A 14,203-nucleotide genomic window follows, 5' to 3' on the forward strand; every position below is an offset into this window, starting at 1 on the left:
AAGCACAACTTTATCAAATCTTAAGTCTTATATGTAACAAGCCGAATCCAGTTTCCTGTCATCTTCCTGTGACTCTCGGCTCTCGGGCCAGAACTGCTTCTGCAACTGTTGTGGCTTCACAATCCAGCTTAGTGATGGCAGGGTCCCATTACCCTTCATTGTTCTACATTTTCAGTCGTCCATGTCCTAAGTGTTTTATCCTTCCCTATTGACCTAATCATCGTGTGTTAAGTTCCAAACATAAATCTATTGCTTTTTATTTTAAAAAATCCTCATAAAAATGTTCAACAATACACAAAAGAACAGGCGGTACTTTCATGAAGCCGCCTGTGGCCCTCACCCAGATTCAACAAAGAGTGTTTTCCCCAGCCTCACCGAGCTGTCACGGACACACAGCATCGTGTGAGTTCAAGGTGTGCGGCGTGGCAGTCGGATACATGTAAGTACTATGAGATGCTTAACATGACAAGTTGTGTAACGCTGCCCTCACCTCCCGCAGTTATCGTTTGGGTGGGACGGGTACTCAATTCCAAACTCCATTTCCTCTTCTGAATATCACAGGCCACCCATGAACAATCCCTGGCCCTGGATGCTGTTTTTAGAATGCTGTCATTTTTAGGTAACGCATCTGGTTGGTAACTGCTAAGCTACAGATGTAAGGATGGAGGAAACGAGAAGGGGGAAGACGACCGTTTCCTTGTTGTCTCTGAGGACAGTGGAGCGCGACTCTGAGCAGCTTTCAGGTAGACAACACGGTACTGACTGTTGTAGTCTCTGTGCTGGACACCAGCGCCCCGGAAACGGTTCCTCTCATCACCGGAAGTCTCGACCTTGAACACTTTCCACCACTTCTTTATCATGCATTCCCACCCCTTCCCGGCTGAAGGATTTTAAAGGGAATCCCGTGCATCCTACATTTTACCCTTAAGAACTTCAATATGCTCTTCCCGAAACAGGAGACTTCCTGAAGAAAGAAGGGCATTTTCTCACACAATCGCCATGTTGTTGTCATTCCTAACAATATTAGCATTGTTAATTAGAATATCATCTAATATTCTATCTTATTGTCTCAGAAATGGCGTAGGGCCGTTGGTACATTCGAGTCGGAGTCTAAACAAGGCGCACACCTTGTGTCGGGTGCAACGTCTCTTACATTTACTTTAACCTAGAACTCGGCCTCCAGCTCTGGCTTCCCTTCCTGCCCTTCCTCCTCCTCCTCCTTCTGCATGCTATTTATTTGTTGAAGAAAGAAGGTGGATTGTCCTCTAGAATGTTCCTCGTTACGTCTCTGTGATTTCTTTCAACTTCCTTCTCTACCCTTTGTATTTCCAGAGGTGAACGTTATTAGCTCTGGAGGCTCGCTGAGGTTCAAGTTCAGCTGTCTCGGCGTGCACACGTCACAGGTGCGCCTTCTCACCTCAGGAGGCACACGGGTCTCGCCCACCCACTTTCAGTGTGGTGAAAAGACAGACGGATGTGTTTCAGGTGGGGTGGCCTGATGCCCCCCTTGTAAAGTTGGGCTTGTCTACTATAAACCGCCAACAAACAGTGGGTGAGGAGCAGGTACCCCATAAACACTCAGGCGCCATCAGGCTTCTCACCCAGTGATTTTTGAGGCCAAGATGACCACTGCCTGGGTCAGTGGTTCATTAGGAGACACAAACCCACCGGGTATGGATTGTGGTTGTATTGAAGGTGTAAACTATGTTGGCCAAGATGGACAGCTTTACCGTGTAGAAGTTTCATGTTTCTCGAAGAGCATATCTTTTTAAAATCTCTTTTCTCTTACGGAAACTAAAACTTCAAACTATTACAGATAACGCCATCAGAGGGCTGACTCTTTCATCCACCTGCTCTCCCCTTGTCCTAGCTGGTCAAAGTTTCACCGTGTCTGGTTCTGTGTTTGCTCTGGGGCTAGCTCTGCGATCCAAATGTTCCATGCTCAGCGGTAGCTATTTTGCTAACTCCTGCAAACATTTCTTTCTTTCTTTTTTTTAAAAGATTTTATTTATTTATTTTTAGAGAGGGAAGGGAGGGAGATAGAGAGAGAGAAACATCAGTGTGCGGTTGCTGGGGGTCATGGCCTGCAACCCAGGCATGTACCCTGACTGGGAATCGAACCTGCGACACTTTGGTTCGCAGCCCACGCTCAATCCACTGAGCTATGCCAGCCAGGGCTGCTTTCTTTCTTTTTTTAAAGGAGTCTTTACTTTTAAATGATTATCAGTCAGTACACGCAGTAATAACATGTAAAAAGTTCTTGAACTCTATCATCTGGTAACTTTGGTTAAGAGACACTGAAAGCAGCCCAAGCAATTATATTTATTATCTAACCCCTAGCCAGAGAGGGCTATTTCAAGGCTGGCTGTGGCTTTACACAGGTTATGGGTAACTACTGCTTTCTCATAGATAAAGACCCTGACCTTCAAGAAAGCTTTCGGGGGAAAATACTTTTAAAATCTCTTTCTTTAAAAATGGTGAGGATTTTTTTACTTCATCTAAGAAAAAAAAAAGGTCAATATACATATCTTGAGCTAAAAGGCTCGGAAAACAATGTATACCCATTAAATTTCTAAGAAAGATGAGGCGAAAAGATGAAATCTTCGGATAAGCTCTGAGTTTGCACAAGGAAACGAGATTTGCTATTCTCCAAAAGTAAAAGGACCTGCTGTGGAACAGACAGAAATAACTTAATGCCTTTTCATGAGAATGTAACTCCAGCTTTGCAAGAGCTTCCCACTCCCGGGAAGCATCTCGAATGCCAACCCACGGAACAGGCGCTTCTTTCTGGTCCCCCCGTCCATTTAGGCGGTGGTTTGCGTCGGTTTCTGGCCGGATGTCACCGACGGCGGCCAAGAGGTTAGCCCGGACGTCATCCCTGTACGGCGGGAAGTAGGTCTGGAGGACGGTCACCTCCTCCTGGCTGTCCTTCACTTCATTGTGGCAGCTGCCATGGGGATCCCAGAGCCTCAGCTCCCTTGGCCTTGAACTCCTTCTCCCTCTGCAGGTGGCACTGTGCAAGTTCAGCCCCAGCCTCTTCGGCCAGCTTCAGCCTCAGGCTATTTTCCTTACAGGCTTTTCTGGACCTGCAGCACCTGCTGGGCGTCCTGCGACAGGCTGGCCGCGCGGTGGTGGTAGCTGCTTGCACAGGTTTCCCGGCTGGAAATTCTCGTCCGTGAGCAGCGTAGTGCGGACTCCTTGATACCTTTGCTCTTTTCTGTACGTAAACACAGGCATACGTGCGAGTTTTGTGTTTGTACTGAAACATCCCCGAAACACAGCTATTACTCTCCAACTTGCTTCTCTCTGCTGGTGAGGTTGCATGGACATTTCCAGAAGTCAGCAAGCAGAGAACTAGTGATATTTGTTCTTTTTCTAAGATACTTATAAATGTAATAGGATCACATCAGACAATTGTGTTTTTAAATGAAGTAATATTTATCTACTTCCTCTTTTTTTTTTTTTTTTTTGCTTCTCCCTCCTTTTCTCCCTCCTTACCTTGGTCCCATCAGCCACTCAGGAAACTATGTTGCTGTTGAGACGTGCAGCCCTCATGATATAACTGTAGCTATGTGTACGTAGAACAACCACGTTAGAAACATACTCTCACCACATGCATGCCTCTCTTTTGAGGCCCTCTGTCCTGTTGCATTTACATATTTACCTATCATTGTTCTAATACCACTTTATCTTAATTACTACTGCTTTAAAATAAACCTTGACGGCTGCCGCATTAAGGTCCTATTAAATTGTTCTTATATAAGAGTGTCTTGGCTATCTGGCCTTTTGCATTTTTTAGTATGTATTTTAGAATCATGCTGCCAAAACCTTTTTGGCTCGCTTTTTCAAAAGCCTTTCTGGGGGGGTTCGTTGGGATGGCATTGAATCTAAAAGCCAGTTTGAAGAGAGTTGGCCTCTTCACCACACCAAGTTTTCCAGTGCATTAGCATGTGCACCTTTCTCATTGGGAGTGCCAAAAATGTCTCTTACTGGAGTCACAGAGTTCTCTCTGTAGTGGTTCTGATCAGAATTTATTAAATTCATTTACAAGCCCCTCATAATTTTTATACGATTTTAAAAATCATTAAAATGTTATGTATTGGCTGGTGTTGTTAATGTATGAAATATAATATTCTTTGTGTGCATCTGTCATGGTGGACAGTTTCCTCATTTTCATTTACCCTTTTTTGGCTTTTACTACATATATAAGTGTGCCTAGGCCATTTATTACTTAGTTTTCCTTAGTTTTGAGCCTTATGACAGCATGCAATCCTAAATATTTTCTTTGGGGACTTGCACTTTTCTTCCCACATTATTTTAATTGGAGTCACTTTGTTGCAGTATTTATATTTATATTTATAAATTATATTACATTTATAAATATCAAATAGCCACATTCTTTTTATACTTATAAGATATTCCATTGTATTAATATGCCACAATCTATATGGCCATTATTTCCTGTTGCTGATATGGACAGTTTACAGTATTTTGTTACTAGAAAGAGCACTTTCGTGAACATTCTTGTGCATGTCTCCTGGTGAACATGGGAAGACATTTATCTCAAGTATATGCTTAGGAGTGTAATTGGGTCATAGAGTTTGCACATGTTCAATTTTAATTGCTGATGCCCAATCAATTTTCAAATAGGTTGCACCAATATAGATTCTCACTAGTAATACATGAGAATTTCTTTTCTCCTCAAACCAATGAGAAAAAAAGATAGACAACCCATTAAAAATGGGCAAGATACTCGAATAGGCTAATTAACAGGAACCCCAGGAAAGTGGTTACCGCCGGGAAGGGGAAGGAAGGAGGCAGTTGGGGACATGGGGCAAGAGGGTAGGACGGTGGGGTTCACATTCAGGAAGCATTCTTCTGTACCTGGCGGCCAGTACAGACTGCCGAACTTAATGCTAGTCTTTCAAGAATGTAGTTTGTTCTACACACCTTTTGTTTGTGTGGTTTATTCTGCAATAACCTGTCTTTTTTTTTTTTTTTTAATTTCGGTCACCAACATCTCCAACATTCTGACCTTTGTTTATTCTGACCCTTAATGTGCGGGCATCGGTGGACACGCGGTCTGCATCCACAGAGCCGAAGAATTGGGGATTAGCCCGCTGCTCTCCTACCCAGTAATTAGTATGCTTTCTTCTCCGCCTCATCCGAACCCCACTCCGTCACTTCCACATTTCAGGTTCTGTCCCCGGTAACACCCAACTCCTGGGCATTAATCTCTATCCCTCCCAACGTCGGTAGCTGTGACAAAATACCAAGTCAGACTCGCTTAGGCGGAAAGCTGGGTCACTGGGTCATAACCCAGCTGTGGGAGGGGCGTGGGAAAGCTGCTCTTAGGGGAACAGGCAGTGAACGGTGGGCTGGTGCCTGCCGAATCCTCTCCCGCCACTTTTCCCTCTGCTTCTGTCAGTGCATTTACTACTAGGTTCATTTTATTTTTTTCACAGCTGAACTCCTCCCAGACTGGAACCATCGCTTCTGGAATTCCCAGGCTCATCTGTAGCACATTCACCAAAAAGAAGGGCCTTCCCTCTGCCCCTTAATGTCCATCCAAATGAAGGATGTCAGTTGACCCACCGGCGCCAGGCACACACGCATGGGCACACACCCCTGCTTTTGTGATTGACGAGCAGTCCCCATTAAACTCTTCGGCTGACGCTACAAAAACCCAAGAGTCCTTCAGAAGAAACAGGGGGGCTCTGCTAAGAAGGAGAATGCCCACCACACAGATAATTTCTATTCCTTCCTGTTACTTTTCCGAGTGCTCTCCTTCTTCTTGCTGTGATTCCTCGGGCTCCCCCGCTTCTACCCAGAACCAGACTTCCATCTTCCCAGTTCCTTTTGTGCTCCCTCTCAGACACAAACTGTGAAATGGCACCGTGCAGTGATTAGCCATGACACTCTTAAGGCGAATTTGCCTTCGAGAGTTTTCTTCAGGCCAGGGGAGAGTGCAAGGGGAGCCCAGCTTGGTGCTGGGAGGGGCAAACTGTGAGGGCAGCTCACGGTGGGGGGGGGGGGGGGCTTGTGGGGTCAGGAGTAATGGGGGAACACCACTCCGGTTCTGAGATCAGAACAGCGGACCCCTGACTTGCTGGACGACCTTGGGAGAGGTGTGCCTTTCCTCTGGGCTTCATATTCTTTCTAAATATAGAGAACATGGCCGTGATGGCGTCCAGGGCCCGCAGCCCCGCAGGCCCGTGGGAAAGTAGGACAGCTCTCGGCGCCATCAGAGGGGAGGTGACTGGGCGATCGCCGTTTCTCTCTGTGAACAATAATCTGCAGGGAAAGCCCCAGGTTCCCTCCCAGGATGGGGGTGGAGAGTTCCTGGCAGAACCACAAAATTGTAGGCCCTGCTCCTTGTAAAACCACAGACCCGCCCTTGGCGCCGGGCCAGGCTGCGGCAACATAAAACAGGCCTGGCCTCTGCTCTCAGCCACACACCCTCCTGACAACATGAGGTCTAGCAGTCTCCTGGTGCTGGTGGTTTTGGTCGTCCTCGGGGCGCTGGCAGTGCATGCAGCCGTCGTCGGGGGTGAGTGGGCAGGTGCCCCGCCGGGGCTGGGCTGGGTCGAGGAGAGGCTGTCAGGGGCAACCTGGGTCCTGGTGGGGAGCGTTTCTGCAGCCCCAGGGGGGTCCAGGCCTACAGGTCAGCCTGTGGTCCCTTCCATCATATCCAGAAAGAGCGGGCAGTTGCCCAGCAGACCCCAGGAGCTTGCCACCCCAGGACTGAGGACTGTTGGTGGAAGAAGGGTGGCCGTGGCCTCAGGTGCTGCGGTGTCTGAGATATGCAGAATGCAGTGAGGAAGCGCAGGGCCCTGGGCGTGGGGTCTGTCGCCCACCCGACTGCCCCGTAAAAGCACCTGAGAGTCATCAGCCCTCTAAGAGGAGGCTAAGAACCAACGGGGCCTTAGAAGCCGGGTAATTTGAAGACCACCATGTTACCAAGGAGGGTGCCAGGACCCAGAGAGGAGGGAGAAATCACCAAGGCCATCTCCAGGGCCAGGCGGAACTCAGGTCCCGGGGCCATTTGTCTCAGGGCTCTTCTCCCCTCCACCGGTGTCCTTGGAAGTCACAAGGTGTCTTCCTCAGTTGGGAGTCACTCCAGTCTGGCGTCTCCTCCTGAGAGAGCAGCTGGACTTGGGATGGAGGGGTGGCCGAGGGAAGGATGCCCGAGGCAACCTTGGACTTGTAGGCCCTCCCTGCAAAGCTCAGGGAGTCGCCTTCCAAGACCACAGACCCAAGTCAGCCTTGGTGACCCTCCCCATCTCAGGTCACCGTTTGGGGGCTCTGGAGTGAACAGTGGCTGGATAGGGATGAGATATTTGAAGCAGGGACGCGGGGTCTGAATACGTTTCTTCTTTTGGCAGTTCCTTATAAAGGTCAAGAAGCAGACAAAGGCCATGTTCTGGTCAAAGGACAAGGTCCATTTGGAGGTCAACATCCAGCCAAAGGGAAAGGTCCGGTCAAAACCCGCGGGCCACACCAGGTGGGCACCAAGTCGGGCACCTGCCCCAAGACCCTGATCAGATGCGCCATGTTGAACCCCCCGAACGCCTGCCTGCGGGACTCCGAGTGCTCGGGACCCAAGAAGTGCTGCGAGGGCTCGTGCGGCAAGGCGTGCATGACTCCCCACTGACGTGAGAACCGAGTGCAGGAAGAGGTAACTCCCAAGGGCACGGAGAAGGCCGGAAGGTGGGGGATGGTCCTCAGTGGGTGGGAGGGAGGGTACTGGCAGGTGAGGGGGAGGCTGAGGGGTCTCAGGGGCTGTGGCTGGGGTCCTGAGAGGCGTGACGTGTGGACCTCACATCCAAGCCACTGAGTGCTCTGACCTGCTGAGTCACCTCCCTGGTTCTCCTCTCTCCTACCAGGTGGAGCCTGTCCTCGCTGCACCCGCCAAGCCCCGGGGGCTGCCCTCCCCGGTCCCTGTAGCACACCCCTTTCCCACACTGCTCATTCTTCCTCTCGCTGAGCATGCCCAGGCCTGGGGCTGCTTCTCGCATTGACTTTCTAATAAAAGACTGTTTTCCGCACCATTTGTTTGGTTCCTGTGACTTCTGTGCTCCTGGCAGCTCCTGGAGGTGGGTGGGGGGCTGGGACTCCCGCTCTCCAGGGAAGGTGGGGCGAGCAGCTTGAGGGGAGCTGGTCCCGGGGGTGGGGGTGGGGGAAGGACAGACAGTCCTCGGCCTTCATATCAGGAATCCAACAATCAAGCCAAGAACTATAGTCTCCGTATCACCAGGAAATGGACATCTGGGTATTTTGCTTGTTTGTGCATGAGATGCCTCGATTAACAACACGTAACTCCTTCGGGTTAAGCAATATCCTCTCCCACATTCTATTTTAAGGTGTGAATGAGGAGACAACACACACCGAGTCCTCCATCCTTTAGTAGGGACGTTGAATGGTGTTCTCCGGAGGCATAAAGTTGGGGGCAGGCAGACCTGAGGAGTGACAGGAGAGGAGGGTCTCTGTGGGCCCTTATTTTAACCACAGGTTACACAGTCAGCTTCCGTACCCCACGTTGTCCCTGTCTGCAGCTCGGTGTTTTCCCAGAGGCACCCGTGCATCCGTAATACCTGTCCCCTAACCTTTAACTGCTGAATCACAGCAGAGCTCACCACCGCTGCCTCTGGGCAGGTGGTGTCACACCCTGTGCGGCCAGCAGTGCCACAGCTGTGGACATCACTTCCACTCCTCTCCCTAGAGTGAGACGCTGCAGCCCTTGGCTGCCGGAGTACCTTCTAACTGTGTCCTTCCTCCGTGTCTGCCACTTACCGTCACTAGTCCTCACGTCCGTGACAGAGCCTTTGCGTGTGTCCTTTGAACCAGTACCCGTGCACATGGGGTGGCTGCAGGGAAAGCAGGCATGTGGGCCTTCCAGCTTCCGTGGGGAACATGGGCTCAGCCTCCCACTCCCAAGACTGACCGGTGGCAACGCTCTAATGATAGGGACGGTGTTTTCATGCATAGCAGCCAAGCAATGAAAGTTGTCCAAACCATTCTCATGCCCATCGTGAGCACCGGGTGGCTGCGACGCACTCGCCCTGCACTTTGTGTTCAAGCCCAGCTTCTGGCCTAGAGTTTAACCAGCTATACAAAGGAAGGAGATTGGAACTAGTTAGGCTTCCAAGGCCTCTTGGCTGCTACGCACCAAACCACCTACCGCCTCACAAAAGGCATTTTTCAACTCTGTGTGAAGGGGAAGGGAGAGGGCAAGAATGATGGGGAAGATAAGACGCTCTGGGGCTGCAGAGATTCAGGAAACGACCCAGAGATGCTCGCTGAGGTGCCCCGGATGAGCCCTGCAGTCCTCAAATTCACGGCTCATCGGGAACAGCTCAGCTGCTCGCAGGCTCCGCCAGAGACAGAGCGTTCTCCCGCGGAGGAGTTTCCTCGAGCTGTAACTCTGAGGTCCTATCTGCAGGTTCAGTTCTGCGTGCACCCGGAAGGCTGAGCAGCCAGGGTCACTGAGCATCGCTGGGCATTCTTGGGCCTCTCCTGAGGCCCTCCGTGTGCAGAATCTCCTCATCCAGGAGACTCTGTTCTAGCCAGCCACGTGTGTCCGCCCCCAGGCGTCCGGCGTGACAAGGGTCATGCAAACACCACACGCTTCTCGGCTTGTCGCAGAGGCCCTGCGCCACCGTCTTCCATGGATTTGGACTTGAAAGTCCCCTTTGGCAGAATCCAGACAAACACCTTCATCCTGCAGATGGGGAAACCGAAGTGTGGGGTGCCATTCAAGTTCATGCTAGGAGTCAAGGGCACACCTGAGGCAGGGAACTACCTGTCCCAATGTGTTTTTTTTTTCTCTTCTGTAGGATGTTGACTAAGTCAGGAGGACTCAGCCTTGAAAAAATAAAAAAGGACTCGCTGATCTATTCGTTTTACCTGAACCAGAAATCAAGTTTGCAGCAGGAATTTCAGGATCATAGAATGACTCCAACCAAAGCAGAGAGTCAAAGCTAATGCAAATTTGGGGAGAAGACAGGAACAATTCAGCTATAAACGGACACTCCACAGAAGGCCAAGTGTTCTGCATTCTTTAGGCATCTTGTCAACGATCTTTCGGCTCTTCTCTTGCCTACTGACTCCTCACTGGGCAGAGACCTTTGCTTAGAATCTCGAGTCTTCCTCACGCAAGATGGGTGTTAGGAGGCCAGGCCGCTCACTTCACAGTGCCTGGGGCCCGTACACAGCCCCGGGCACGGGTGCAACCCCACACGCGTGCAGCCTTCTGAACCCCCAGGAGCAAGAAAGGAAATTTCAAAACCTCCCAGATATTTCACTCCCCACTTTTTCCTTCTCTGTTTCTTTGGCCTGCTTCTTATCAGCGCCAGTGGGCCTCACTGTATGAAGTAGCTATGACGTCAAAAAATTGGCCCAAGGATGGAGTTGACCCCCCAAAGCAAGCTCTGAGTTAGGTGAAACAAACACACGCCCTGGGAATGGAACTCTTTATGAAGCTCCCAGACAGGCCACAGGGTGACAGTTTTCTGGAGACAGCGCTTCAGAGAAGTGTCAACTCTGTCCTCCCCTGCAGAGGTGGCTGGGCCGCTGGTCCTCACAGCTGCTCCCCACGGGCTGCAGCGCAGGCCTGCTGCCCGCAGGCTGCCGCACAGCTGGGAAGGCAGGGATGGGAGTGGGGCAGGTCGGCACCCTCTCCTTGCCGAGGTTCACCTGTTTTTCTTGAGTGAACCCTCCAGGGACTGTTGCGAGCCTTTGGTTAAAGTCTGGAGTTCTGAGAAGATTGATCCTTGATGATACATATTAATGTTCTAGAGGCTTTCTTTTTTCCCCCCTAATTTTACTTTAATCATTGTTCAAGTACAGTTTTCTGTCCTTTACTCCCATCCCAGCCCACCCACTCCTCCCCCCTACCTCCCTCCCATTTCCACCACCCCCCCCTAATTTTTGTCCATGTGTCCTTTATATTTGTTCCTGTAAACCCTTCCCATTCTCCCCGGAAATTCCCCTGAAATTCCCTCCCCTCTCCCCTCTGGTCCCTGTCAGCCTGTTCAAGAGGCTTTCTGGAAGTCCTTCCCTCTGCAGTAGGGGGCTTTTTTAGAAACTTGCTATCAAAGTAAAGTGAACTTCTAACCCTGTACCATGATATTCTTCTATCATTCATAGATAATTGATTATTAATTGATTAAGTGATTTTTCACATGTTTTACTACTACTCATATGATTTTCCCCCCTGTAACTGTAAATAGGGAATATTCTATTGACCTGCTTTTGAGGGTTAAACCAACTATACCTGGTTGAAATAACACTTCACTTGTTCATAATGCGTCACCATTTTTATGTATGGCAAAATTCATTGGCTAATATTTTGTTCCGGATTTTTGCCTTATTTTTCTAGCAAGATTAGCATAAAGCTTCCCTTGCATGTAATATTCTTGTCATGTTTTGGTATCAAAGTTGCAATACCAAAGTTCTTTGAAAACAGGAGGTCACAAGAGGGTTGTGGAGCTGAAAATAAACGTCTTGAGATTAGACATGCAGACACTTTGAGTTATTGGCCTGTTAAACAAATTGGGAAGGATTTTTTTCCCCTAACTTTTGACTAAAATGCACAAAGGGCCGGCCAAGCCACAGCTAGAAGACAGCAGGGAAATGCACAGTGAAAAGATACAGTGAGGGAGCTGTGAGATTGCACCAGAAAGAAAGGACAGGAACCTCACACCGGTCAGAATGGCTGCAGTCAGAAAGTCAACAAGCGACAAGGGTTGGCGAAGATGCAGATAAAAGGGAACGCTTGGGCACTGTTGGTGGGACTGTAAGTTGGTGTAGCCACTATGGAAAATGGTATGGAGTTTCTTCAAAAAAATTTAAAAGAATTGCCAAATGATTTAGCAATGCTACTTCTGAGTATTTATCCAAAGAAAACAAAATTCAAGAAGATGTATGTGTCCGTACGTTCACCGCAGCATTATTTACAGCAGTCATTATAGAGGTGACCTAGGGGTCCGGGACAGATGAATGGGTAAAGATGTGGTACTACATACACACAACCGAACATTATTCAGCTGTGAAAAAGAATGAAATCTTGTTATCTGCGACAACATGAATGGACTACAGGGTACTATGCTAAATGAAGTCAGTCAAATAGCGAGAGAAAATACCGTGTAAATTCACTGATATGTGAAATCTAAAGAAAACGAAACATACACAAACTCGTAGAGATGGAGGACAAATGAACCGTTGCCAGAGGGTGGGGGAAGGGGTGAAAAGGGTGAACGGGAATAAGAGGTACTTCCAGTTAGGAAGCAAGTCATTCGCAGGGACGCAACGCACAGCACAACATTGCAATCACTTTGTGTGGTCATGGATGGTTGCTAGATTATTGTGGGGATCCCTTCATAAGGTATATAAATATCAAATCACTGCTCTACACCTGACTAACAAAATAATATATGTCAACTATACTTTAATTGGAAGGAAGGAAGGAAGGGAGGGAGGGAGGAAGGCAGGCAGGCCCTGGGAAGGACAATGGCCTCCCATTGCCTCGAACTCCACCGCATAGAGCAAGAATTATGAAGGGCCGCCAGCCAGGACGCTGCTTGACAAAGAGGAAGCGCCCGTGGGCGCTCGGTGTTATGCCCAGAGGTTATTACAGAGCCTCTGGGGGCGGTGAAAAAAAAACAGCTGATAGGAAAGGTCAAATCAAGTCGCTCCTGACCTCGGGCGGTGGGACCTAACAGCGCCCCCTGCCGGCGGGCCCCTGCATAGCAGATATAAACAGATTGAGCCTCAACGTTCACCCACACGGATCTGCAAGATGAAGCGGAGCAGCCTCTCTGCACTCACCATGACCTTCCTCCTCCTCCTCCTCCGCCTCCACGTGGCGCAGCCTGGGAGGACGAAAGGTGCGTGTAGGGCAAGGCGGTTCCGTGTGTGGTGTGTGCTGTGTGGTTGGTTGGGGTGGGGAACGTTTCCTCCGAGGCGTCCGGGGTACCCGCTGGCACGGCTGCCCCCGACTCACCCCGTGGCCTCGTTCCTCAGCCGTGAACAAACCTGGATACTGCCCAGAGTTCACACTTTCCTGCCCTTTCATGATGTTACCTCTGTGCCATCGCGACAAAGGTTGCAAGAAGTCCAAGAAGTGCTGTTTCTACAATTGCCGTAACCAGTGTATGGACCCGTGGTTTGAAGTAAGAGGCCTCCCCTCTGCCCTTCCTGACTTTGCCCCAGAAACGTCCCGGGAGAACCAGGTGCCCCAGAGGGGCTGCCAGTGCCCTTGGCAACTCTCGCGATCAGAGCTTTTCAATTGGGATCTGCCCTGAAATCTGCCTGAAGGGCGTAGAGAGACCTGTTGGCTCAGAAAACGCACAGTTCGTTTTCATGTAATGGGCGTTCCTGCTCTCCTGGGAAGGATGGGGACATTGGGGTGAGCCCATCTCGAGACGATCTCGAAATGCCTCAGCTGTTACTGAGTTTTTATCATGGCCGTTTTCAGTTGTCCTTTCTGCTTGTAATAATGAATCACTTTCCTCTTCCCATTTAAATTGTGAAGTGAAGGATTATAAGATTGTGTCACTCCTTAGGATGGCTTACCTAGAACTGCTGATGCCCAGGCCCCGATTCTCAGGGCTCCTGGGAGGAGAGTACCCAGCAGGAGTCAGACCCCAGCGGTCCTGGGACCCGGTCCAGGTCCCCTGCACGGTTTGCACCGTCTTATAGCTCCGGTTCTGTCTTCCCTTCTCAGGTAGAAACCCCTTCTTAACCAGGCCAGAGAAGACACTGGTGACCCAGGCTCAGACCCGGATGACTGGTCTCCAGTTCTCCCAGGTTCTGCTCGCCCCCAAGGCCTCCTTTTGTCCGAGCTCAGTGCTTATTCGTATGACAACAACACAAAGAAATAAAGTGTTACATATTTACAACGACCGTCCTTGAATATCTGTGGCTGCTGGATCTTGCTCACGCGTGTGTGCGCTCTCTCTCTCTCTCTCTCTCTGCTCCCCCACCCCCCTTTCCCTGTCTTTAGCCTTTCGGGAAGATCATTTCATTTAGGGTTTGTTTAAAAAATAATAATAAAGGATGAGGGCACCGTTTCCCATGTAGTTTCGATCAGTCCCTGCACTTCTGTTTTTCTGGTGTGTTCCTTTCTTCCAGTGTCTGCTCACACTCGGATCCTCTGTTGGTCAGATTCCAAAATCTGACCTGGGGCCCTGGGGCATTTTGA

The 14,203-nt window shown here is 49.8% G+C and overlaps 2 protein-coding genes across 2 annotated transcripts; both read left to right on the plus strand.

Moving 5' to 3' along the window:
• Positions 1 to 6,433: 6,433 nt before the first annotated feature.
• PI3 (peptidase inhibitor 3) lies at positions 6,434 to 8,053 on the plus strand. The gene is made up of 3 exons (XM_036009877.1): positions 6,434 to 6,548; positions 7,381 to 7,678; positions 7,887 to 8,053. The coding sequence occupies exons 1-2, from the start codon at positions 6,472 to 6,474 to the stop codon at positions 7,652 to 7,654; spliced, it is 351 nt and encodes a 116-aa protein (XP_035865770.1). The 5' UTR covers positions 6,434 to 6,471; the 3' UTR covers positions 7,655 to 7,678; positions 7,887 to 8,053.
• Positions 8,054 to 12,621: 4,568 nt separating this feature from the next.
• LOC118496913 (WAP four-disulfide core domain protein 15A-like) lies at positions 12,622 to 13,865 on the plus strand. The gene is made up of 3 exons (XM_036010132.1): positions 12,622 to 12,887; positions 13,024 to 13,172; positions 13,727 to 13,865. Exons 1-3 carry the CDS (start codon positions 12,800 to 12,802, stop codon positions 13,742 to 13,744), a joined length of 255 nt encoding a protein of 84 aa, XP_035866025.1. The 5' UTR covers positions 12,622 to 12,799; the 3' UTR covers positions 13,745 to 13,865.
• The last annotated feature ends 338 nt before the right edge of the window (positions 13,866 to 14,203 follow it).

This window comes from Phyllostomus discolor, chromosome 9 (genome assembly GCF_004126475.2).
Source record: "Phyllostomus discolor isolate MPI-MPIP mPhyDis1 chromosome 9, mPhyDis1.pri.v3, whole genome shotgun sequence".
NCBI lineage: Eukaryota > Metazoa > Chordata > Mammalia > Chiroptera > Phyllostomidae > Phyllostomus > Phyllostomus discolor.